Source organism: Hyla sarda, chromosome 1 (assembly GCF_029499605.1).
Source record: "Hyla sarda isolate aHylSar1 chromosome 1, aHylSar1.hap1, whole genome shotgun sequence".
Classification (NCBI taxonomy): Eukaryota; Metazoa; Chordata; class Amphibia; order Anura; family Hylidae; genus Hyla; species Hyla sarda.
The window spans coordinates 1,609,616-1,636,631 of NC_079189.1; the positions used below are offsets into that span (position 1 = coordinate 1,609,616).

Sequence of the window (27,016 nt, forward strand, 5' to 3'; positions counted from 1 at the left end):
TTTTACCTGGGGTGCCCAAATTTTAGATCCCCACTGTAATATATATGTTATTATATACATGTACCATTCACCTTTTCCACTCAGTATTATATATTCACTCTTAACACCTCTGTGATCTGCCCACAAATGAAATTCATCTATATTAACATCTCACTCCATTTTCGTTAATTAATCTTCCTCACCAACCTATAATTTGGCCCGGCCCACTCATATCCATTATTCCTCTGCCGTCAGGAATTGGCCTTTACTGCGGACATACAAAATGGTCACACACTGTCCTCACTTCCATCATTAACCACGGTCATCTTCATTTATTCTAATTTAAACCCTGCATTCACCAACCTGGTTATCCCTCGGAGGGTGTATGCGCAGGACCGGACACTATCTGACGATCCTATTGTGATGCTGCTTCTTCTGCGCGCCATCTAGCTACTGGTCATTCAGATGTTAATATCCTGCAGTTGGCATTTACTGCAATAAAAGATCGCCATCTACTGGTGCTTTTACGGTACTGACTGTGCAACTCAGATATTCCTGCCGAAATGAATGAGTTTTGTATGATTGTATTTTTATACCAAGAACATCGTATATATCTTTATTCTGTTTCTGAGTATTTTTTATTCTGATTTTATATATTTCTAGATTTATGCACAGTACATTTTTAAGGTTTTACCTGCAACTTTGCACACGGCCATTTTCTGGAAGTGGTCATCAGAACTATCCATATAAATGAATAGCTTTTTCCTGTAAACTGTATGCCTGATGAAGATCCCTGTCCGGGAACGAAACTCGTTGCAAATAAATACTTTATTTTAATACCTGGGGACCAGCGCCTTATCCAGAGGAGCCCACTTTTATCATTCCACTACCTACCTGGGTGGCACTACCTACCTACTTGGGGCATTACCTACAACCTACTGAGAGGGATCATCTACTACCTACCTACTAGGGCATTATATACCTGAGAGCATTACCTGACCACCCACTGGGGGCTTCTCTACCTACCTACTAGAGGCATTACATAATAGAGGAGGGGAAATTACTTACCTACCACCACCCAATCCCCATATCCTTCCCCCCCCAAAACAATTACTCCCTCATACTATGCAGGGCACCAATGGGGGCATTATTTGGGGCACTGAAGGTAGGGGACAGGTAGGGAAAAGGTGCCAAAAAAGTGTGGAGCTTGTATGCTTTCTGGCACATTCTATGGAGACGAGTTATGTTCAGAAGAAGACTTCATGACGGTCTGGGCCAGACAGAGAAGAAAAGAGAACGACTCCAAAAAGACGCTTCCTGTGAGTCCGTAGATGTAACTACATAAACAATGGGGAAGATAGCGGGGAACTCGGGGATGGGTAGGGGCTCAGACTTTCAGCAGCCCCAAAATTCAGATTTTAGCCCTGCCACTAAATATTCTGTCTGTTATAATTGTGGACTTAAAATTATAATGAATGAGACCAGACGGACGTTTTATCGATTTCAATCCAATTCCCCCCCAAAAAAAGTAAATTTCTGGATCTTGTGAAAGTTAGACGTTTTTAGATGTTTTATGTCTAAATAAACAGCCTGAAATACAGCTTGTTCACATAGCCTGATGACTTTAAAATGTGTTTTCCTTATGAAACATTTTCCATATACTCCATCAAAATGGCAGCTACCTTGTATGATTTCTCTCATGTCTAACACAAGTATATTTATCAGCAAAACATTTCCCACATTCTGCACATGCATATGGCTTCTCTCCTGTGTGAACTCTCTCGTGTATAAGAAGACTTGGTTTACTTGAAAAGCATTTTCCACATTCTGAACATGAATACGGCTTCTCTCCTGTGTGAATCCTCTCATGTGAAACCAGATCTAATTTTCTTGAAAAACATTTCCCACATTCTGAACAGGAATACTCTCCTGTGTGCCATTTTTCATGTCTAATATGATCTGATTTACTCGTGAAACATTTCCCACATTCTAAACAGGAATATGGCTTCACTCCGGTGTGAATTCTCTCATGTGTAGTAAGATTTGATTTATATGTAAAACATTTCCCACATTCTGAACACGTATATGCTTTTGCTTCTGTGTGAATTCTCTCATGTAAAACAAGATATGATTTACGTGAAAAAGATTTGCCACATTCTGAACATAAATATGGCTTCTCTCCTGTGTGAATTCTCTCATGTAAAACAAGTTTTGATTTACGTGGAAAAGATTTGCCACATTCTGAACACGTATATGCCTTTTCTCCTGTGTGACTTCTCTCATGTTCAACAAGATATGATTTGTCTCTAAAACATTTCCCACATTCTGAACATGGATATGGCTTCTCTCCTGTATGACTTTTCTCATGTACAACAAGATGTGATTTACGTGAAAAACATTTCCCACATTCTGAACATGGATATGGCTTCTCTCCTGTATGACTTCTCTCATGTGTAACAAGATGTGATTTATCTCTAAAACATTTCCCACATTCTGAACATGAATACAGCTTCTCTCCTGTATGACTTTTCTCATGTCTAGCAAGATGTGATTTATCTATAAAACATTTCCCACATTCTGAACATGAATATGGCTTCTCTCCTGTGTGAATTTTCTCATGTATAATTAGACTTTGTTTAGATGTAAAACATTTCCCACATTCTGAACATGAATACGGCTTCTCTCCTGTGTGAGTCCTCTCATGTAAAACTAGAGCTTGTTTAGTTGTTAAACATTTCCCACATTCTGAACATGAATACAGCTTCTCTCCTGTGTGAATTCTCCTGTGTTTAAGAAGATATTTTTTTGCAAACTTTTTTCCACATTCATCACATTCAAACTTTTTCACCCCTTTCTGATCTCTACTTGTGGTAACAATGTGTGGTTGGTCAGGAGAAGGTTCCTCATGATCAGGGGGATTATTATGCAATAGATCTTGATGGAGATTAGGGGTAAGGAGGTCTTCTCCTGAGGGGCGCTCCATGATCTCTCCATCTTCTCCTGAGGAGCGCTCCATGATCTCTCCATCTTGTCCTGAGGAGCGCTCCATGTTCTCTCCATCTTCTCCTGAGGAGCGCTCCATGATCTCTCCATCTTCTCCTGAGGAGCGCTCCATGATCTCTCCATCTTCTCCTGAGGGGCGCTCCATGATCTCTCCATCTTCTCGTGAAGAGCGCTCCATGATCTCTCCATCTTCTCCTTTATCATTCAGGGATAACATGACGTTCCCCTCAGAATTCTTACTGGGATTCCCTGTAGGATATAAATGGATTTGTTATTAGTAATTACTAGTAATTATTAGTAATTACGGCTGTTAATTATGGCTGTTACTGCGCCTGCGCAAAATTTCGACTGATGCCATGCCGGAATCAGTCGGAATTTTGCAGTGACGTCACTCCGCACTGCATTCGGCCACTAGGAGGGCGCCCCCTAGTGGCCGAATTTCAAATTGCTTTTAAAATGTTTTAAAAGCATTTTTTTTTAAATAAAAGTATTTTAGAGATATGTTGTAGTACTTAAGTACTACAACATATCAAAAATAATTTTTCATGACAGTGCCCATTTAAACATGCATGGGATAAGCATAAGGCTATCCTTCATATAAGACAAGGCCAGGGACTATTCATAGGATTCAGATTATTGGGCAGACTAGATGGGCCAAATGGTTCTTATCTGCCGACACATTCTATGTTTCTACCCAATGAGGGAGTAGCGGGTAGAGCAACAGGCAACGTTAGCACCGAGATCTCTGGGCAGCCCAAGCACCCTCGGATACAAGGGACGAGAGGCTAGACAAGGCCGAACAAGCATTGGATCCCAGCGGTCAGAAGGAACTGGATGACTCCAAGGAGACACAGCCCAGAAGGCAAGGCACGGAGAGGGAGACAGAAGGGACCCAGCTCCGTTGTCAGTCCAGCTGAAGCAGAAAGGCGCATGAACAGAAGACATGATCTGGGCGCAGGAGGTCGCCTACCAAGACTGTCGTCCAGACACAGAACAACTGCCACACACCCCTAAAGATGAAGGACATGCCGCATCGAGACTGATTCAGAACCTCAGGGAGCCAAGAGCAGCCCACACAGAAGAGCCAGGAAGAGGAAGGTCTTGAGACACTCCAAGCAAGGAGACCGCTGGAGAGCAAGCGTAGAAAGTAAATCGAGAACACCCTCCCACAAAAGGAAAAGGGGGAGGAGACTGAAAGAAAACAACGAGCAGAACCGCACAAGGACTGCCCGTATGTCGTCTAAGCAAGTTACCCTGAAGGAAAGTGCCACATGAGGGTCAGCGTAACCAGAGTAAAAACAACGCCAGGATCGCCAACACCCCACCCAGAAAAAAATGGGGGGTTGGGGGGTGCATAATGAAGAAACCACCCCAGCAGTGCCCAAAAAGAAGGCAACGTGAATGCCAGGAGAGCAACAGAGGTGGGAGGATGATGGAAGGGATAGGAAGAATAGGCGAAGAGCGGTGCTGCCGAGGATGGTAGTCAAACCCGAGCCTCCCACGTGGCAGGAGAGAAATGTACTACTGACGTACCGATGCTCTGCCACCAACTAAATAAACCATCCAAGACAAGGAGGCTGGAGGACGATGGCTTAAAGAACAAAAACAGGGACAGTGCAAGACTTGCAAAACTCCCTGTAGGAAGGAGTAGCGGAAAGGCTGAAATCCCGATAGCAGGCAGCCCAGCAAGTCACCCCGAGGCTGGTAGCGGAAGGGGTCAACGAGATGGCTGGACACGCCATAGGAGGGATCATAGAAGATTGCCCAGAAGAGAAGAAATGCAATGACCACGGGAGAAAAATGTGATGGACTAACCAGCCAGAGCAATAGAGTAACTAATCTCACCATTACGCCTTTTCTGGGAAGGGAAAGGCAAACCCTGGACTAGCCAGAGTCCACTAAGCCCTGACCTGGATACAGCGTCACCCCGCTAATGACAGCGCACCAATCCCCCCCCCCCCCCCCCCGTGGAAGGGGGAAGAGAAAAGGCTGTAGTCACTCGTGCAGGTACTCCACAAACCTGCCCTTTCTATAAAAGGGGGAGTACGCTGGCTGTGAGAGCCACAGCAGGTAGTCCACAAACTACTGCCCCTATAAAACCACTGATACTTCACATAAGGAAGGGGGAAAAGGACGTCATGACTGTCCAGAGCCCGGAGAATATGCAGGGTCACTCTACAGAGCCCCTCGTACCAGCAGCAGGGTACTAGAACCGCCACGAAAGAGGCAAATCATGACATGGGCTTCCGGCCAGGACAATATCAGACACCACTATACACATATGTTACATCCACATGGCAGCGATAAAGTGGTCGCTGCTGCTGGAGAAGGTGGAACATTGCACCTGGAGGGACAGTCATTGGACACCTCCCACAGGTAGTGGGGGACCAGAACTTTAGCTGCAAATGTGGCAGACCGCACGCTTCCTCGGACATTACAAAGAGAGCTCAGAACACGCAGTACGCGCATCACCCCTTTGGCAACTCCCACGTGCAGTGGGGTACCGGAACTGCCAGTGCTAATGTGACAGACATCACGCTGTCCATGGACATCACAGAGGATCCAAACAACATAGGTCCACTCACACGTATAGTGAGGTACCAGAACTGAAGCCGTGGATGCAGCAGGCATCACGTACTCCCTAGGAGTCGTAGAGGGTCCATTGTACGTCGGCAACTCTCACAGTGGAGTGCCAGAACTGCAAATGTGGATGTTGTAAACATCACGCCGTCCATGGGCATCGCAGAGTGTCCATTCTACATCGGTCCACTCAAACATAGTGGGGCACCGGAACTGAAGCCACGGATGTGGCAGGCATCACGTACTCCCTAGTAGTCCATTGAGGGTCCATTGTACATCGGCCTACTATTACTCACAGTGGAGTTACGGAACTGCAAACGCAGATGTGGTGTACATCACGGTGTCCATGGGCAGCATAGAGGGTCCATTCTACATCGGTCCACTCACACATAGTGGGGTACCGGAACTGTAGCTGTGACGGGCGTCGCGTACACCCTAGGAGTCGTAGAGGGTCCATTGTACATCGGTCTACACTCACTCACAGTGGAGTGCCGGAACTGTAGCTGTGGCAGATGACACGCTCACCATTTTACACTGGACTAGCTCATGGAAGCTGCAGACTCTGTCGCCCAAGCCATGGCACCCCGTTCAGTTACCTCGCACAGGTAGAGGAAAAGAACAGTAGACTTGGCACCGGTGAAGAAGGAAACCGACAGGGTGTTGCCAGGTTATCTGGAATTCCCCAAGGAATGATAAGGGTAGCATGGCAAACCAAGCCGATGACTATCCCTAAGTCTGGACCACTGTCAAAATACCATTCCCCAGTAAACGGACCAATCAGGTCACTACGGAAAACGGGCCAGGGCCCGAAACCATCGCTCAGAAAACAGGGGCTAGGAAGTACATGGCTGCAGACTGCACTTATGTAGGCAAAATGGTACTGTGCGAAGGTTAAGTGCTGCCAACACACGGACCAAGGACCTAATATTTTGACAGATAGTAAAGAGTTATGGGAGATGCACTGTACCCGAAGATATTGCCATATCGGGTCAATGCATAGGGTGATGGAAGCAAGCTTCGAATCGGCCCCCGTTCTAAAAAATCCATTTAATATATGGTCCCCAGATAGGGAACGTATCAGATATTAAACTGACAAGAACAGATACTACACCTGATCATAGCCGAAAGGCCGGGAAGCGATCAGAATGCCCTCAAGGCGGGGGGGATGTGAGGTGCCAGGCAACCTCAGGCCACAGAACTGAACAGAGGGTCTGAAGGAGATACTCCAAACCACAGAAGCGATAGGAGCAGTGGAAGGGCCATAGAAAAAAATAAAATAATAATGATGCAACTGTAATAATCATGTGTGGCCACTAGAGGGGGCCTAACACAGGGAAGCAAACAGTGCTGAACAACATTCAGCCACTTTTATTTTTTCTAATCTATTAATATGCAGATTGCCCAACCCTCAGGAGAAAGGGCACGCTGGTAAAAACACGCCCCCAGGTGCTGCCGAAGACTGCTTACAGTGAGGAGAAACCAGGGGTTAAATTTATGTAGCGCCCACGGCCACTGGGAATCGCAGCATGCTGGACACCATGCCTCCCCGGCAGCCATACCAGCCACAATGCCAGGGAACGTGCGGGGTACTGGCTGCACGATCGGGGCACCGGCACGCCTAAGAAAAGTGGGCAGAGCTATAGTTAGGCCCAAGCCACAGGCTCAATTAGAGGGCCGTCCGCAGCACAGGCAAAGAAAAAAATGGCCCTTCTATTGGGCAGTGCAAGAAGCGGGCTGAGCAGCGCAAGCGGGCCGCGCAACGCATTGCAAGAAGCCGTATGCGCAGTGCAAAAAGTGAGCTGAGCATTGAAGTGCTGCCGGGAGAGAACCCGCGACAGCCGGGACTTCCTCATGCGGTGGGGCATGAGGCTGGTGGCCTAGAGGAAGAAGGATAGGGACTGACCCCTGCAGCAGAAAACCATTAACCCCTAATGGGCCATGTAGAAGAGGCCCCTGTATGACAAAGTCCCCCTGTTCAGGGAAAGAGGGGACAAACATACTCACCCAACTTTACTTGTCACAGCCAACCCAACTTTACTTGTCTCTACTGGATACATAATTCCATACAACACCTGATACCCCCCCAGTTTCCGGCACGCTGTAATTTGGAGAAATGAAACCATAATAAAACCGATATCGGCACAACGGGGCAGAAATTAGCACTTAAAGTAAATAAGCACTTAAAGTGATGCGCTGCAGTTCTCCTTTAACCCGCGTCATAGCGGGTCGGCCCGGCCTCTAACAACGGCTAACAGCGCGTGGCACCGATCGCGCTACCGCACGCTTTTAACCCTTTAGATGCGGCGTTCAAAGTTGAACGCCGAGTCTAAAGTGAAAGTAAACTAATGCCAGTTAGCTCAGGGGGGTGTTCGGGATCGCCTCGGCGATTACATACTCAGGGTAACACCTCCTGGAATTATTACATACCTGGGGTAACACCTCCTGGAATTATTACATACCTGGGGTAACACCTCCTGGAATTATTACATACCTGGGGTAACACCTCCTGGAATTATTACATACCTGGGGTAACACCTCCTGGAATTATTACATACCTGGGGTAACACCTCCTGGAATTTCCTCCTTCACTTCCCTCATACACAGGTGATTGCTCCTCATCCTCTCTTCTTCATCCTCCACTTTAATAATAGTCAGGTAATCATCCTGATGAGAAAACATCAACATAAGAGACCCCCAAAATCTACCCCCACATCTATGACTGCAGGACCCCCCTATAGAGATATAGGATCAGCCTCATCTACCTGATGCTTCTCTGGGACATTTCCCTCTGGACAGTCCTGGGAATACAGAGGGCGGGGACACCTCTCGGGTGGATTTCTATCAATGACTCCATCTGTAGGGAACACACAGGGAATGAATACATCAGTGCTGGATAGATTTCTATGTTACTAGGTAGTGAGAGTGATATCTATATATATATATATATATATATATATATATATATATATATGTCTCTTCTTACCTTGTGATGTGAGGGGCCGGTGATCCTCCATCATGTCCTGGTACAGATCCTTGTGTCCTTCTACATACTCCCACTCCTCCATGGAGAAATAGACCGCCACATCCTGACACCTTATAGGAACCTGACACACAATGATACCGTCATCACCAGACCCCTCCATTACTGTATAATGTCCCAGCAGTGTCACCTCTCCAGTCATCACCAGACCCCTCCTTTACTGTATAATGTCCCAGCAGTGTCACCTCTCTAATCATCACCAGACCCCTCCATTACTGTATAATGTCCCAGCAGTGTCACCTCTCTAATCATCACCAGACCCCTCCATTACTGTATAATGTCCCAGCAGTGTCACCTCTCCAGTCATCACCAGACCCCTCCATTACTGTATAATGTCCCAGCAGTGTCACCTCTCTAATCATCACCAGACCCCTCCATTACTGTATAATGTCCCAGCAGTGTCACCTCTCTAATCATCACCAGACCCCTCCATTACTGTATAATGTCCCAGCAGTGTCACCTCTCCAGTCATCACCAGACCCCTCCATTACTGTATAATGTCCCAGCAGTGTCACCTCTCTAATCATCACCAGACCCCTCCATTACTGTATAATGTCCCAGCAGTGTCACCTCTCTAATCATCACCAGACCCCTCCATTACTGTATAATGTCCCAGCAGTGTCACCTCTCCAGTCATCACCAGACCCCTCCATTACTGTATAATGTCCCAGCAGTGTCACCTCTCTAATCATCACCAGACCCCTCCATTACTGTATAATGTCCCAGCAGTGTCACCTCTCCAGTCATCACCAGACCCCTCCATTACTGTATAATGTCCCAGCAGTGTCACCTCTCTAATCATCACCAGACCCCTCCATTACTGTATAATGTCCCAGCAGTGTCACCTCTCCAGTCATCACCAGACCCCTCCATTACTGTATAATGTCCCAGCAGTGTCACCTCTCTAATCATCACCAGACCCCTCCATTACTGTATAATGTCCCAGCAGTGTCACCTCTCTAATCATCACCAGACCCCTCCATTACTGTATAATGTCCCAGCAGTGTCACCTTTCTAATCATCACCAGACCCCTCCATTACTGCATAATGTCCCAGCAGTGTCACCTCTCCAGTCATCACCAGACCCCTCCATTACTGTATAATGTCCCAGCAGTGTCACCTCTCCAGTCATCACCAGACCCCTCCATTACTGTATAATGTCCCAGCAGTGTCACCTCTCCAGTCATCACCAGACCCCTCCATTACTGTATAATGTCCCAGCAGTGTCACCTCTCCAGTAATCACCAGACCCCTCCATTACTGTATAATGTCCCAGCAGTGTCACCTCTCTAATCATCACCAGACCCCTCCATTACTGTATAATGTCCCAGCAGTGTCACCTCTCCAGTCATCACCAGACCCCTCCATTACTGTATAATGTCCCAGCAGTGTCACCTCTCCAGTCATCACCAGACCCCTCCATTACTGTATAATGTCCCAGCAGTGTCACCTCTCCAGTCATCACCAGACCCCTCCATTACTGTATAATGTCCCAGCAGTGTCACCTCTCTAATCATCACCAGACCCCTCCATTACTGTATAATGTCCCAGCAGTGTCACCTCTCCAGTCATCACCAGACCCCTCCATTACTGTATAATGTCCCAGCAGGGTCACCTCTCCAGTCATCACCAGAGCCCTCCATTACTATATAAGGTCCCAGCAGTGTCACCTCTCCAGTCATCACCAAACCCCTCCATTACTGTATAATGTCCCAGCAGGGTCACCTCTCCAGTCATCACCAGACCCCTCCATTACTGTATAATATCCCAGCAGTGTCACCTCTCCAGTCATCACCAGACCCCTCCATTACTGTATAATGTCCCAGCAGTGTCACCTCTCTAATCATCACCAGACCCCTCCATTACTGTATAATGTCCCAGCAGTGTCACCTCTCCAGACATCACCAGACCCCTCCATTACTGTATAATGTCCCAGCAGGGTCACCTCTCCAGTCATCACCAGACCCCTCCATTACTGTATAATGTCCCAGCAGGGTCACCTCTCCAGTCAGCAGCTCAGTGATCCTGTGGGTGAGCTCTAGGATCTTCTCCTCATGTATCGGTGAGTGAGGTGGAGGCTCCATGATGGGGCCCCGGGCCCTGCTCCGTCCTCCTGACTCTTGGAGATGGCTACTGGGGGCCACACACTCCCCCCATGTCTTCTTCACTATGGTGTAATCCTGTGTATGGAGAGAGACAATGAGGGGACTGACCCCAGTATTCCTCCCCCACTACAAAGAGGAGATTGTGCCCCCTGTATAGAGCTCTAGTGAGCACATCTGGAATACTGGGGTCAGTTCTGGAGACCTCACCTACAAAGAGACATCCAGAACATAGAGCGGCTTTAAAGATGGGGGACAACAATGGTGGAAATGTAGATGGGGACAATAATGGTGGAAATGTAGATGGGGAAAACAATGGTGGAAATGTAGATGGGGGACAACAATGGTGGAAATGTAGATGGGGACAACAATGGGGGAAATGTAGATGGGGGGCCAACAATGGTGGAAATGTAGATGGGGACAACAATGGTGGAAATGTAGATGGGGACAACAATGGTGGAAATGTAGATGGGGACAACAATGGTGGAAATGTAGATGGGGGACAACAATGGTGGAAATGTAGATGGGGGGACAACAATGGTGGAAATGTAGATGGAGGACAACAATGGTAGAAATGTAGATGGGGACAACAATGGTGGAAATGTAGATGGGGACAACAATGGTAGAAATGTAGATGGGGGACAACAATGGTGGAAATGTAGATGGAGGACAACAATGGTGGAAATGTAGATGGGGACAACAATGGTGGAAATGTAGATGGGGACAACAATGGTGGAAATGTAGATGGGGACAACAATGGTGGAAATGTAGATGGGGACAACAATGGTGGAAACGTAGATGGGGACAACAATGGTGGAAATGTAGATGGGGACAACAATGGTGGAAATGTAGATGGGGACAACAATGGTGGAAATGTAGATGGGGGACAACAATGGAGGAAATGTAGATGGTGGGACAACAATGGTGGAAATGTAGATGGGGGGACAACAATGGTGGAAATGTAGATGGGGACAACAATGGTGGAAATGTAGATGGGGGACAACAATGGTGGAAATGTAGATGGGGGACAACAATGGTGGAAATGTAGATGGGGACAACAATGGTGGAAATGTAGATGGGGACAACAATGGTGGAAATGTAGATGGGGGACAACAATGGTGGAAATGTAGATGGGGGGACAACAATGGTGGAAATGTAGATTGAGGACAACAATGGTGGAAATGTAGATGGGGACAACAATGGAGGAAATGTAAATGGGGACCAGGGCCATTTGAAGGAATTTGGGGGCCCCAAGCAAAATTTGGGGGCCCCTCTCTTGATGTTCACTGACATCACGCTCTAGGGCCGGCGTCAGGACGTAGTATCGCCGGCCCTTGAATGCTGGGAGCGCGACGTGAGCGAACGTCGATACGAGGCCCCCACATTATGTGCAGTATAGCTCCCCACATTAGGTGCAGTATAGCTCCCCAAATTAGGTGCAGTATAGCTCCCCAAATTAGGTGCAGTATAGCTCCCCAAATTAGGTGCAGTATAGCTCCCCAAATTAGGTGCAGTATAGCTCCCCAAATTAGGTGCAGTATAGCTCCCCCACATTATGTGCTGTACAGTTCCCCCACGTTAGGTGCAGTATAGTCCCCCAACATTAGGTGCAGTATAGTTCTCCACATTAGGTGCAGTATAGTTCTCCACATTAGGTTCGGTATAGTTCCCCACATTAGGTGCTGTACAGTTCCCCCACGTTAGGTGCAGTATAGTCCCCCACATTAGGTGCAGTATAGTTCTCCACATTAGGTGCAGTATAGTTCTCCACATTAGGTGCAGTATAGTTCTCCACATTAGGTGCAGTATAGTTCTCCACATTAGGTGCAGTATAGTTCTCCACATTAGGTTCGGTATAGTTCCCCACATTAGGTGCTGTACAGTTCCCCCACGTTAGGTGCAGTATAGTCCCCCACATTAGGTGCAGTATAGTTCTCCACATTAGGTGCAGTATAGTTCTCCACATTAGGTGCAGTATAGTCCCCCACATTAGGTGCAGTATAGTTCTCCACATTCGGTGCAGTATAGTTCTCCACATTAGGTGCAGTATAGTCCCCCACATTAGGTGCAGTATAGTTCTCCACATTAGGTGCAGTATAGTTCTCCACATTAGGTGCAGTATAGTCCCCCAACATTAGGTGCAGTATAGTTTTCCACATTAGGTGCAGTATAGTTCCCCCACATTAGGTGCAGTATAGTTCCCCCACATTAGGTGCAGTATAGTCCCCCAACATTAGGTGCAGTATAGTTTTCCACATTAGGTGCAGTATAGTTCCCCACATTAGGTGCAGTATAGTTCCCCACATTAGGTGCAGTATAGTTCCCCCACATTAGGTGCAGTATAGTTCCCCACATTAGGTGCAGTATAGTTCCCCCACATTAGGTGCAGTATAGTTCCCCCACATTAGGTGCAGTATAGTTTTCCACATTAGGTGCAGTATAGTTTTCCACATTAGGTGCTGTACAGTTCCCCCACATTAGGTGCAGTATAGTCCCCCAACATTAGGTGCAGTATAGTTTTCCACATTAGGTGCAGTATAGTTCCCCCACATTAGGTGCAGTATAGTTTTCCACATTAGGTGCAGTATAGTTTTCCACATTAGGTGCAGTATAGTTCCCCACATTAGGTGCAGTATAGTTCCCCCACATTAGGTGCAGTATAGTTTTCCACATTAGGTGCAGTATAGTTTTCCACATTAGGTGCTGTACAGTTCCCCCACATTAGGTGCAGTATAGTCCCCCAACATTAGGTGCAGTATAGTTTTCCACATTAGGTGCAGTATAGTTCCCCCACATTAGGTGCAGTATAGTTTTCCACATTAGGTGCAGTATAGTTCCCCCACATTAGGTGCAGTATAGTTTTCCACATTAGGTGCAGTATAGTTCCCCACATTAGGTGCAGTATAGTTCCCCCACATTAGGTGCAGTATAGTTTTCCACATTAGGTGCAGTATAGTTTTCCACATTAGGTGCTGTACAGTTCCCCCACATTAGGTGCAGTATAGTCCCCCAACATTAGGTGCAGTATAGTTTTCCACATTAGGTGCAGTATAGTTCCCCCACATTAGGTGCAGTATAGTTTTCCACATTAGGTGCAGTATAGTTTTCCACATTAGGTGCAGTATACAGTAACCCCCCAACCTACGATGGCCCCGACATATGATAAAATCGACATACGATGCTTTTATATGTCGGGGCCATCGCATTAACTGCTATCCGACAGCGCAAAATGCTTAAGCTGCTGTCGGATAGTAGTTTAAGCATCCGGGCAGGTTCACTTACCTATTCCCGCTGCTCCGGGTCCACTTCGCGATCCTCCAGTGTCTTGCGCATCTTCTCCAGGGTCCGGGCCTTGGTTTCCGGCGTCGTTATTACGTCACTACGCACGCCGTGCCCGCGCAGCAGCGTAATAACGTCACCAGAAAGCGAGGCCCGGACCCTGCAGAAGATGCGCAAGACACCGGAGGATCGCGAAGGAGACAGCGGAGCAGCGGGACAGCATCGGGAGCCCCTGGGACAGCATCGGGAGCGGTGAGGACCTGGTGCGGAGCGGCGGGGACAGGTGAGTATAACTTCCTATACTTTACATTGCACGGATCCCTCAACATACGATGGATTCGACAAATGATGGGTCGTTTGGAACAAATTACCATCGTATGTTGAGGGACCACTGTAGTTCTCCACATTAGGTGCAGTATAGTTCTCCCCACATTAGGTGCAGTATAGTTCCTTCACATTAGGTGCAGTATAGTTCTCCCCACATTAGGTGCAGTATAGTCCCCCCACATTAGGTGCAGTATAGTTCCCCCCACATTAGGTGCAGTATAGTTCCCCCCACATTAGGTGCAGTATAGTTCCCCCACATTAGGTGCAGTATAGTTCCCCCATATTAGGTGCAGTATAGTTCCCCCACATTAGGTTGGCAGTATAGTTCTCCCCACATTAGGTGCAGTATAGTTCCCCACATTAGGCTATAGTTCCCCCACATTAGGTGCAGTATAGTTCTCCCACATTAGGTGCAGTATAGTTCTCCCCACATTAGGTGCAGTATAGTTCCCCCCACATTAGGTGCAGTATAGTTCCCCCACATTAGGTGCAGTATAGTTCCCCTACATTAGGTGCAGTATAGTTCCCCACATTAGGTGCAGTATAGTTCTCCCCACATTAGGTGCAGTATAGTTCTCCCCACATTAGGTGCAGTATAGTTCCCCACATTAGGTGCAGTATAGTTCTCCTCACATTAGGTGCAGTATAGTTCCCCCTACATTAGGTGCAGTATAGTTCCCCACATTAGGTGCAGTATAGTTCCCCTCACATTAGGTGCAGTATAGTTCCCCCCACATTAGGTGCAGTATAGTTCCCCCCACATTAGGTGCAGTATAGTTCCCCCCACATTAGGTGCAGTATAGTTCCCCCCACATTAGGTGCAGTATAGTTCCTTCACATTAGGTGCAGTATAGTTCTCCCCACATTAGGTGCAGTATAGTCCCCCCACATTAGGTGCAGTATAGTTCCCCCCACATTAGGTGCAGTATAGTTCCCCCCACATTAGGTGCAGTATAGTTCCCCCACATTAGGTGCAGTATAGTTCCCCCATATTAGGTGCAGTATAGTTCCCCCACATTAGGTTGGCAGTATAGTTCTCCCCACATTAGGTGCAGTATAGTTCCCCACATTAGGCTATAGTTCCCCCACATTAGGTGCAGTATAGTTCTCCCCACATTAGGTGCAGTATAGTTCCCCCACATTAGGTGCAGTATAGTTCTCCCACATTAGGTGCAGTATAGTTCTCCCCACATTAGGTGCAGTATAGTTCCCCCCACATTAGGTGCAGTATAGTTCCCCCACATTAGGTGCAGTATAGTTCCCCTACATTAGGTGCAGTATAGTTCCCCACATTAGGTGCAGTATAGTTCTCCCCACATTAGGTGCAGTATAGTTCTCCCCACATTAGGTGCAGTATAGTTCCCCACATTAGGTGCAGTATAGTTCTCCTCACATTAGGTGCAGTATAGTTCCCCCTACATTAGGTGCAGTATAGTTCCCCACATTAGGTGCAGTATAGTTCCCCTCACATTAGGTGCAGTATAGTTCCCCCCACATTAGGTGCAGTATAGTTCCCCCCACATTAGGTGCAGTATAGTTCCCCCCACATTAGGTGCAGTATAGTTCCCCCCACATTAGGTGCAGTATAGTTCCCCCCACATTAGGTGCAGTATAGTTCTCCCCACATCAGGTGCAGTATAGTTCCCCCACATCAGGTGCAGTATAGTTCCCCCACATCAGGTGCAGTACAGTTCCCCCCACATTAGGTGCAGTATAGTTCCCCCCACATTAGGTGCAGTATAGTTCTCCCACATTAGGTGCAGTATAGTTCTCCTCACATTAGGTGCAGTATAGTTCCCCACATTAGGTGCAGTATAGTTCCCCCCACATTAGGTGCAGTATAGTTCCCCCCACATTAGGTGCAGTATAGTTCCCCCCACATTAGGTGCAGTATAGTTCCCCCCACATTAGGTGCAGTATAGTTCCCCCCACATTAGGTGCAGTATAGTTCCCCCCACATTAGGTGCAGTATAGTTCTCCCCACATTAGGTGCAGTATAGTCCCCCCACATTAGGTGCAGTATAGTCCCCCCCACATTAGGTGCAGTATAGTCCCCACATAAGGTGCAGTATAGTTCTCCTCACATTAGGTGCAGTATAGTTCCCCCCACATTAGGTGCAGTATAGTTCCTTCACATTAGGTGCAGTATAGTTCTCCCCACATTAGGTGCAGTATAGTCCCCCCACATTAGGTGCAGTATAGTTCCCCCCACATTAGGTGCAGTATAGTTCCCCCCACATTAGGTGCAGTATAGTTCCCCCACATTAGGTGCAGTATAGTTCCCCCATATTAGGTGCAGTATAGTTCCCCCACATTAGGTTGGCAGTATAGTTCTCCCCACATTAGGTGCAGTATAGTTCCCCACATTAGGCTATAGTTCCCCCACATTAGGTGCAGTATAGTTCTCCCACATTAGGTGCAGTATAGTTCTCCCCACATTAGGTGCAGTATAGTTCCCCCACATTAGGTGCAGTATAGTTCCCCCACATTAGGTGCAGTATAGTTCTCCCCACATTAGGTGCAGTATAGTTCCCCCACATTAGGTGCAGTATAGTTCCCCCACATTAGGTGCAGTATAGTTCCCCCACATTAGGTGCAGTATAGTTCCCCCACATTAGGTGCAGTATAGTTCCCCCCACATTAGGTGCAGTATAGTTCCCCCACATTAGGTTGGCAGTATAGTTCTCCCCACATTAGGTGCAGTATAGTTCCCCACATTAGGCTATAGTTCCCCCACATTAGGTGCAGTATAGTTCTCCCACATTAGGTGCAGTATAGTTCTCCCCACATTAGGTGCAGTATAGTTTACCCCACATTAGGTGCAGTATAGTTCCCCCACATTAGGCTATAGTCCCCCCACATTAGGTGTAGCATGTTCCCCCACAGACATACAGCCTCCAGCCATACAGTGTATTGGCTGGAGGCTGTATGCCTGTTTACTGCCCTACTTCAGTGCTCCAACCACTACTCATCTGGTCCGGCCACCATAGCAATAGGTCCCGGGACTGGAGGAGCGGTGGTCGGAGTACTGAAGCTAATGTGCCGCTGGTCACTTACCATGCTGGCCAACGCATTTCCTGTTCACTGCTCCGCTCCTCCGCGTTGCTTTCCAATGGGCGCACGCACGGGACGGGGCAATTGCCCCGTTTCCCCCCTGGATCTGCCACTGCATGCATTATATACACACACTGTACACATTCCATACTGTACATTCATCATACACACACACACTGTACACATTACATACTGTACATTAGGGATCGACCGATTATCGGTATGGCCGATATTATCGGCCGATAATCACGATTTTGGGCATTATCGGTATCGGCAATTACCTTGCCGATAAGCTGATAATGCCCTGCCCCCCCGCACCGCGACCGAGCCCCCCCCCGTCGCACCCCCCACCGTAGTGCTGGGCGGTATACCGGTATGGATTTTTTCCCATACCGCTATACCGGTCGGGCCCCTCCCCCACCCTCCGAGTCAATAAAAAAAATTAAACTTACCCGTAATGGGGGTGGTCCGGGCCATCCATCGTTCCTGTAGTGTCCGGGGGCATTCCGGGTGAAGAGTGAACCGGTCCAGGCTGTCCTTCTTCTCCCACGGTCTTCTTCTCCACTCCGGGCAGGCTCCGGCCTAGTACGCTGCATAGACGCCGCTACGCCGTGACGTCAGGTGCGTCGCTGCGCACGGGCGTCACTGCGCAGCGGCATCTATGCAGCATACTATGCCGGAGCGGAGAAGATGACCGCCGGAGAAGAAGAACAGCCCGGACCGGTTCACCCTCCACCCGGAATGCCGCCGTACACTACAGGAAGGATGGATGGCCCGGACCACCCTGACAGGTAGGGGGAGAGAAGCGGGTGGTGGCGGCGGCCTATGGCACCGCAAAAGCCACTGCAGTGCAATGATTTAAAGCGCCCGCTTTAAATCAATGCTCTGCAGCGGTGTCGTGGGGGGATAAATAGCCGATAACTTATACCGATATTCCGGTATAAGTTATCGGCTATCGGCCCTAACCTCCACCGATTATCGGTATCGGCCCTAAAAAAAACGATATCGGTCGATCCCTACTGTACATGCATGCATTATATACACACACATACTGTACACATTATATACTGTACATGCTTCATACACACATACTGTACACATTACATACTATACATGCTTCATACACACACAACACACTGTACACATTAGATACTATACACGCATGCTTCATACACACAACATACTGTACACATTACATACTGTACATGCATACGTCATACACACACATACTGTACAATTACATACTATACATGCATGCTTCATACACACACATACTGTACACATTACATACTGTACAAGCATGCTCCATACACACACACATACTGTACACATTACATACTGTACATGCATGCTTCATACACACACACATACTGTACACATTACATACTGTACATGCATGCTTCATACACACACACATACTGTACACATTACATACTGTACATGCATGCTTCATACACACACACATACTGTACACATTACATACTGTACATGCTTAATACACACACACTGTACACATTACATACTGTACATGCATGCTTCATACACACACAACATACTGTACATGCTTCATACACACACAACACACTGTACACATTAGATACTATACACGCATGCTTCATACACACACACATACTGTACACATTACATACTATACACGCATGCTTCATACACAAACAACGTACTGTACACATTACATACTGTACATGCATGCTTCATACACACACATACTGTACACATTACATACTGTACATGCATGCTTCATACACACACATACTGTACACATTACATACTGTACAAGCATGCTTCATACACATACTGTACACATTACATACTGTACAAGCATGCTTCATACACACACATACTGTACACATTACATACTGTACAAGCATGCTTCATACACATACTGTACACATTACATACTGTACATGCTTCATACACACACACACTGTACACATTACATACTGTACATGCATGCTTCATACACACACAACATACTGTACACATTACATACTGTACATGCTTAATACACACACACACTGTACACATTACATACTGTACATGCATGCTTCATACACACACACATACTGTACACATTACATACTGTACATGCATGCTTCATACACACACACATACTGTACACATTACATACTGTACATGCTTAATACACACACACACTGTACACATTACATACTGCACATGCATGCTTCATACACAGACACAACATATTGTACACATTACATACTGTACATGCATGCTTCATACACACACAACACACTACACATTACATACTGTACATGCTTCATACACACAACATACTGTACACATTACATACTGTACATTCATCATACACACACATTGTACACATTACATACTGTACATGCATCATACACACAACATACTGTACACATTACATACTGTACATGCATTATATACACACACAGCACACATACTGTACACATTACATACTGTACATGCATCATACACACAGATACTGTACACATTACATACTGAACATGCATGCTTCATACACACAACATACTGTACACATCACATACTGTACATGCATCATACACACACAGATACTGTACACATTACATACTATACATGCATCATACACACAACATACTGTACACATTACAAACTGTACATGCATGCTTCATACACACACACAACATGCTGTACACATTACATACTGTACATGCATGCTTCATACATACACACACTGTACACATTACATACTGTACATGCATCATACACACACACTGTACACATTACATACTGTACATGCATCATACACACACACACTGTACACATTACATACTGTACATGCATCATACACACACACTGTACACATTACATACTGTACATGCATCATACACACACACACTGTACACATTACATACTGTACATGCATCATACACACACACTGTACACATTACATACTGTACATGCATCATACACACACAGATACTGTACACATTACATACTATACATGCATCATACGCACACACTGTACACATTACATACTGTACATGCATGCTTCATACATACACATACTGTACACATTACATACTGTACATGCATGCTTCATACATACACACACTGTACACATTACATACTGTACATGCATCATACACACACACACTGTACACATTACATACTGTACATGCATCATACACACACACTGTACACATTACATACTGTACATGCATCATACACACACTGTACACATTACATACTGTACATGCATCATACACACACACTGTACACATTACATACTGTACATGCATCATACACACACACACTGTACACATTACATACTGTACATGCATCATACACACACACTGTACACATTACATACTATACATGCATCATACACATACATACTGTACACATTACATACTGTACATGCATCATACACAACACACTGTACACATTACATACTGTACATGCATGCTTCATACACACACACACACACACACACACTGTACACATTACATACTGTACATGCATGCATTATACACACACTGTACACATTACATACTGTACATGCATCATACACACACAGATACTGTACACATTACATACTATACATGCATCATACGCACACACTGTACACATTACATACTGTACATGCTTCATACACACACACACACACTGTACACATTACATACTGTACATGCATCATACACACACACTGTACACATTACATACTGTACATGCATCATACACACACACTGTACACATTACATACTGTACATGCATCATACACACACACTGTACACATTACATACTGTACATGCATCAAACACACACACTGTACACATTACATACTGTACATGAATCATACACACACACACACACTGTACACATTACATACTGTACATGCATCATACACACACACTGTACACATTACATACTATACATGCATCATACACACACATACTGTACACATTACATACTGTACATGCATCATACACAACACACTGTACACATTACATACTGTACATGCATGCTTCATACACACACACACACACACACACACACACTGTACACATTACATACTGTACATGCATGCATTATACACACACACACACACTGTACACATTACATACTGTACATGCATCATACACACACAGTACACATTACATACTGTACATGCTTCATACACACACATACTGTACACATTACATACGATACATGCCTCATACACACACATACTGTACACATTACATACTGTTCATGCTTCATACACACACAAATAGAATAGATCAGTGTTTCCCAACCAGGATGCCTACAGAGGTTGCAAAACTACAACTCCCAGCATGCCCAGACAGCCTTTGGCTGTCCGGGCATGCTGGGAGTTGTAGTTTTGCAACAACTGGAGGCACCCTGGTTGGGAAACACTGGTATAGATACACACATGCACTTTACATATAGTCATCCACAGTAGTAACACACACACAGGCACAGTACATAGATATACATATATATATATATATCCACACACACACACTTATACACATATATATTTACATCCAGGGACACCTACTGTAGTCAGGCCCCATGTTGTAGAGCCTCTGCGGTCTCCTCTCCTCACAGCTCTCTCCTCCCCCCTCCCCCTCCTCCTGCTCAGACAGCTGAAGGCTGAGAGAAGAGTCCAGGGCTGAGGGAAGATACCAAGTGCAGCGGGGGTGGGGGAGCGTGATTGTGGTGAGGTGAGAAGAACTCCAAAGCTGCAAATTAGTTTATTTTAAAAAAAATTCAGACATTCAGGGGCCCTCTTGTTCGACTGAGAGCCTGGGGCCCGGAGCACAAACTCCAAGAGCATTATTGTTAATCCGGCCCTGGTGATGGGGGGAATTGCCCCGTCGCTACAGGATGGGCAAGCACTGGCTGTGCTCGGGGCCCCCCAGCCAGCAATTGCTTGGTTTGCCTGTCCTGTTGTGACAGGTCTGATGGGGACAACAATGGTGGAGATGTAGATGGGGGACAACAATGGTGGAAATGTAGATGGGGACAACAATGGTGGAAATGTAGATGGAGACAACAATGGTGGAAATGTAGACGGGGAGACAACAATGGTGGAAATGTAGATTGGGGGACAACAATGGTGGAAATGTAGTTGGGGACAACAATGGTGGAGATGTAGATGGGGGACAACAATGGTGGAAATGTAGATGGGGGGACAACAATGGTGGAAATGTAGATGGGGAACAACAATGGTGGAAATGTAGATGGGGGGACAACAATGGTGGAAATGTAGATGGGGGGACAACAATGGTGGAAATCTAGATGGGGGGACAACAATGGTGGAAATGTAGATGGGGGAACAACAATGGTGGAAATGTAGATGGGGGTACAACAATGGTGGAAATGTAGATGGGGGTACAACAATGGTGGAAATGTAGATGGGGACAACAATGGTGGAAATGTAGATGGGGGGCCAACAATGGTAGAAATGTAGATGGGGGACAACAATGGTGGAAATGTAGATGGGGGACAACAATGGTGGAAATGTAGATGGGGACAACAATGGTGGAAATGTAGATGGGGGGACAACAATGGTGGAAATGTAGATGGGGGACAACAATGGTGGAAATGTAGATGGAGACAACAATGGTGGAAATGTAGATGGGGACAACAATGGTGGAAATGTAGATGGGGACAACAATGGTGGAAATGTAGATGGGGACAACAATGTTGGAAATGTAGATGGGGACAACAATGGTGGAAATGTAGATGGGGACAACAATGGTGGAAATGTAGATGGGGACAACAATGTTGGAAATGTAGATGGGGACAACAATGGTGGAAATGTAGATGGGGACAACAATGGTGGAAATGTAGATGGGGACAACAATGGTGGAAATGTAGATGGGGACAACAATGGTGGAAATGTAGATGGGTCACCTCACCTCTCCGGTCAGCAGGTGGATGATCTCCAAGGTGAAGTGTAATATTCTCTTAGTCATCTCATTACTGTCCTTCTCCATCCTTGGGGGATTATTCAGGAGAAGAGGAGACAACTGGATCAGCTGGAGGGGAAGAGGAGGAGACTGAATCACAGAACCAGCGACACAATGTAACAAACTTCCTCCTCATGTTATCTCCTTACTACTAGGGTGACACACTGTAACAGACCTCGTCCTCATGTAATCTCCTTACTACTGGGGTGACACACTGTAACAAACCTCATTCTCATGTAATCTCCTTACTACTGGGGTGACACACTGTAACAAACCTCCTCCTCATGTAATCTCCTTACTACTGGGGTGACACACTGTAACAAACCTCCTCCTCATGTAATCTCCTTACTACTGGGGTGCCACACTGTAACAAACCTCCTCCTCATGTAATCTCCTTACTACTGGGGTGACACACTGTAACAACCCCCCTCCTCATGTAATCTCCTTACTACTGGGGTAACACACTGTAACAAACCTCCACCTCATGTAATCTCCTTACTACTGGGGTGACACACTGTAACAATCCTCCTCCTCGTGTAATCTCCTTACTACTGGGGTGACACACTGTAACAAACCTCCTCCTCGTGTAATCTCCTTACTACTGGGGTGGCACACTGTAACAAACCTCCTCCTCGTGTAATCTCCTTACTACTGGGGTGACACACTGTAACAAACCTCCTCCTCGTGTAATCTCCTTACTACTGGGGTGACACACTGTAACAAACCTCCTCCTCATGTAATCTCCTTATTACTGGGGTGACACACTGTAACAAACCTCCTCCTCCTCATGTAATCTCCTTACTACTGGGGTGACACACTGTAACAAACCTCCTCCTCATGTAATCTTACTACTGGGGTAACACACTGTAACAAACCTCCTCCTCATGTAATCTCCTTAATACTGGGGTGACACACTGTAACAAACCTCCTCCTCATGTAATCTCCTTACTACTGGGGTGACACACTGTAACAAACCTCCTCCTCATGTAATCTCCTTACTACTGGGGTGACACACTGTAACAAAGTCCCTCCTCATGTAATCTCTTTACTACTGGGATGACACACTGTAACAAACCTTCCCCTCATGTAATCTCTTTACTACTGGGGTGACACACTGTAACAAACCTCCTCCTCATATAATCTCCTTACTACTGGGGTGACACACTGTAACAAACCTCCTCCTCATGTAATCTCCTTACTACTGGGGTGAGACACTGTAACAAACCTCCTCCTCATGTAATCTCCTTACTACTGGGGTAACACACTGTAACAAACCTCCTCCTCATGTAATCTCCTTACTGCTGGGGTGACACACTGTAACAAACCTCCCCCTCATGTAATCTCCTTACTGCTGGGGTGACACACTGTAACAAACCTCCTCCTCATGTAATCTCCTTACTACTGGGGTGACACACTGTAACAAACCTCCTCCTTATGTAATCTCCTTACTACTGGGGTAACACTGTAACAAACCTCCTCCTCATGTAATCTCCTTATTACTGGGGTGACACACTGTAACAAACCTCCTCCTCCTCATGTAATCTCCTTACTACTGGGGTGACACACTGTAACAAACCTCCTCCTCCTCATGTAATCTCCTTACTACTGGGGTGACACACTGTAACAAACCTCCTCCTCCTCATGTAATCTCCTTACTACTGGGGTGACACACTGTAACAAACCTCCTCCTCCTCATGTAATCTCCTTACTACTGGGGTGACACACTGTAACAAACCTCCTCCCCCTCATGTAATCTCCTTACTACTGGGGTGACACACTGTAACAAACCTCCTCCTCCTCATGTAATCTCCTTACTACTGGGGTGACACACTGTAACAAACCTCCTCCTCCTCATGTAATCTCCTTACTACTGGGGTGACACACTGTAACAAACCTCCTCCTCCTCATGTAATCTCCTTACTACTGGGGTGACACACTGTAACAAACCTCCTCCCCCTCATGTAATCTCCTTACTACTGGGGTGACACACTGTAACAAACCTCCTCCTCATGTAATCTCCTTACTACTGGGGTGACACACTGTAACAAACCTCCTCCTCATGTAATCTCCTTACTACTGGGGTGACACACTGTAACAAACCCCCTCCTCATGTAATCTCCTTACTACTGGGGTGACACACTCTAACAAACCTCCTCCTCATGTAATCTCCTTACTACTGGGGTGACACACTGTAACAAACCTCCTCCTCATGTAATCTCCTTACTACTGGGGTGACACACTGTAACAAACCTCCTCCTCATGTAATCTCCTTACTACTGGGGTGACACACTGTAACAAACCTCCTCCTCATGGAATCTCCTTACTACTGGGGTGACACACTGTAACAAACCTCCTCCTCATGTAATCTCCTTACTACTGGGGTGACACACTGTAACAAACCTCCTCCTCATGTAATCTCCTTACTGCTGGGGTGACACACTGTAACAAACCTCCCCCACAAGTAATCTCCTTACTGCTGGGGTGACACACTGTAACAAACCTCCTCCTCATGTAATCTCCTCACTACTGGGGTGACACACTGTAACAAACCTCCTCCTCATGTAATCTCCTTACTACTGGGGTGACACACTGTAACAAACCTCCTCCTCATGTAATCTCCTTACTACTGGGGTGACACACTGTAACAAACCTCCTCCTCATGTAATCTCCTTACTACTGGGGTGACACACTGTAACAAACCTCCTCCTCATGTAATCTCCTTACTACTGGGGTGACACACTGTAACAAACCTCCTCCTCATGTAATCTCCTTACTGCTGGGGTGACACACTGTAACAAACCTCCCCCACATGTAATCTCCTTACTGCTGGGGTGACACACTGTAACAAACCTCCTCCTCATGTAATCTCCTTACTACTGGGGTGACACACTGTAACAAACCTCCTCCTCATGTAATCTCCTTACTACTGGGGTGACACACTGTAACAAACCTCCTCCTCATGTAATCTCCTCACTACTGGGGTGACACACTGTAACAAACCTCCTCCTCATGGAATCTCCTTACTACTGGGGTGACACACTGTAACAAACCTCCTCCTCATGTAATCTCCTTACTACTGGGGTGACACACTGTAACAAACCTCCTCCTCATGTAATCTCCTTACTACTGGGGTGACACACTGTAACAAACCTCCTCCTCATGTAATCTCCTTACTACTGGGGTGACACACTGTAACAAACCTCCTCCTCATGTAATCTCCTTACTGCTGGGGTGACACACTGTAACAAACCTCCCCCACATGTAATCTCCTTACTGCTGGGGTGACACACTGTAACAAACCTCCTCCTCATGTAATCTCCTTACTACTGGGGTGACACACTGTAACAAACCTCCTCCTCATGTAATCTCCTTACTACTGGGGTGACACACTGTAACAAACCTCCTCCTCATGTAATCTCCTCACTACTGGGGTGACACACTGTAACAAACCTCCTCCTCATGGAATCTCCTTACTACTGGGGTGACACACTGTAACAAACCTCCTCCTCATGTAATCTCCTTACTACTGGGGTGACACACTGTAACAAACCTCCTCCTCATGTAATCTCCTTACTACTGGGGTGACACACTGCAACAAACCTCCTCCTCATGTAATCTCCTTAGTACCAAATGCCCGATCAGGACCTGCTCAGTATTTGCAAGTTTCAGGAAGTGTAGGACCT

At 46.4% G+C, this 27,016-nt stretch overlaps 1 protein-coding gene and 1 non-coding gene across 2 annotated transcripts; both read right to left on the bottom strand.

Moving 5' to 3' along the window:
- Positions 1 to 348: 348 nt before the first annotated feature.
- On the bottom strand, positions 349 to 27,016 carry LOC130282528 (zinc finger protein 260-like). The gene is made up of 7 exons (XM_056530859.1): positions 26,934 to 27,016; positions 23,283 to 23,402; positions 10,603 to 10,782; positions 8,546 to 8,666; positions 8,325 to 8,416; positions 8,118 to 8,226; positions 349 to 3,231 (listed from the first exon to the last, which is right to left on the bottom strand). Exons 2-7 carry the CDS (start codon positions 23,358 to 23,360, stop codon positions 1,658 to 1,660), a joined length of 2,154 nt encoding a protein of 717 aa, XP_056386834.1. The 5' UTR covers positions 23,361 to 23,402; positions 26,934 to 27,016; the 3' UTR covers positions 349 to 1,657.
- Positions 6,514 to 6,703, bottom strand: LOC130337329 (U2 spliceosomal RNA). Its single transcript, XR_008878239.1, has one exon. It is a non-coding gene; the product is annotated as a U2 spliceosomal RNA (small nuclear RNA).

Bases quoted from the DNA above. Each gene is read 5' to 3' on its own strand.
- LOC130282528 (XM_056530859.1), bottom strand. From the start codon at position 23,360: ATGGAGAAGGACAGTAATGAGATGACTAAGAGAATATTACACTTCACC. The intron at 8,667-10,602 runs GTGACCCTGCTG...ATTGTGTGTCAG, and splicing joins CTGAGCTGCTGACTGGAGAG to GTTCCTATAAGGTGTCAGGA. The intron at 8,417-8,545 runs GTAAGAAGAGAC...TGTTCCCTACAG, and splicing joins CCGGCCCCTCACATCACAAG to ATGGAGTCATTGATAGAAAT.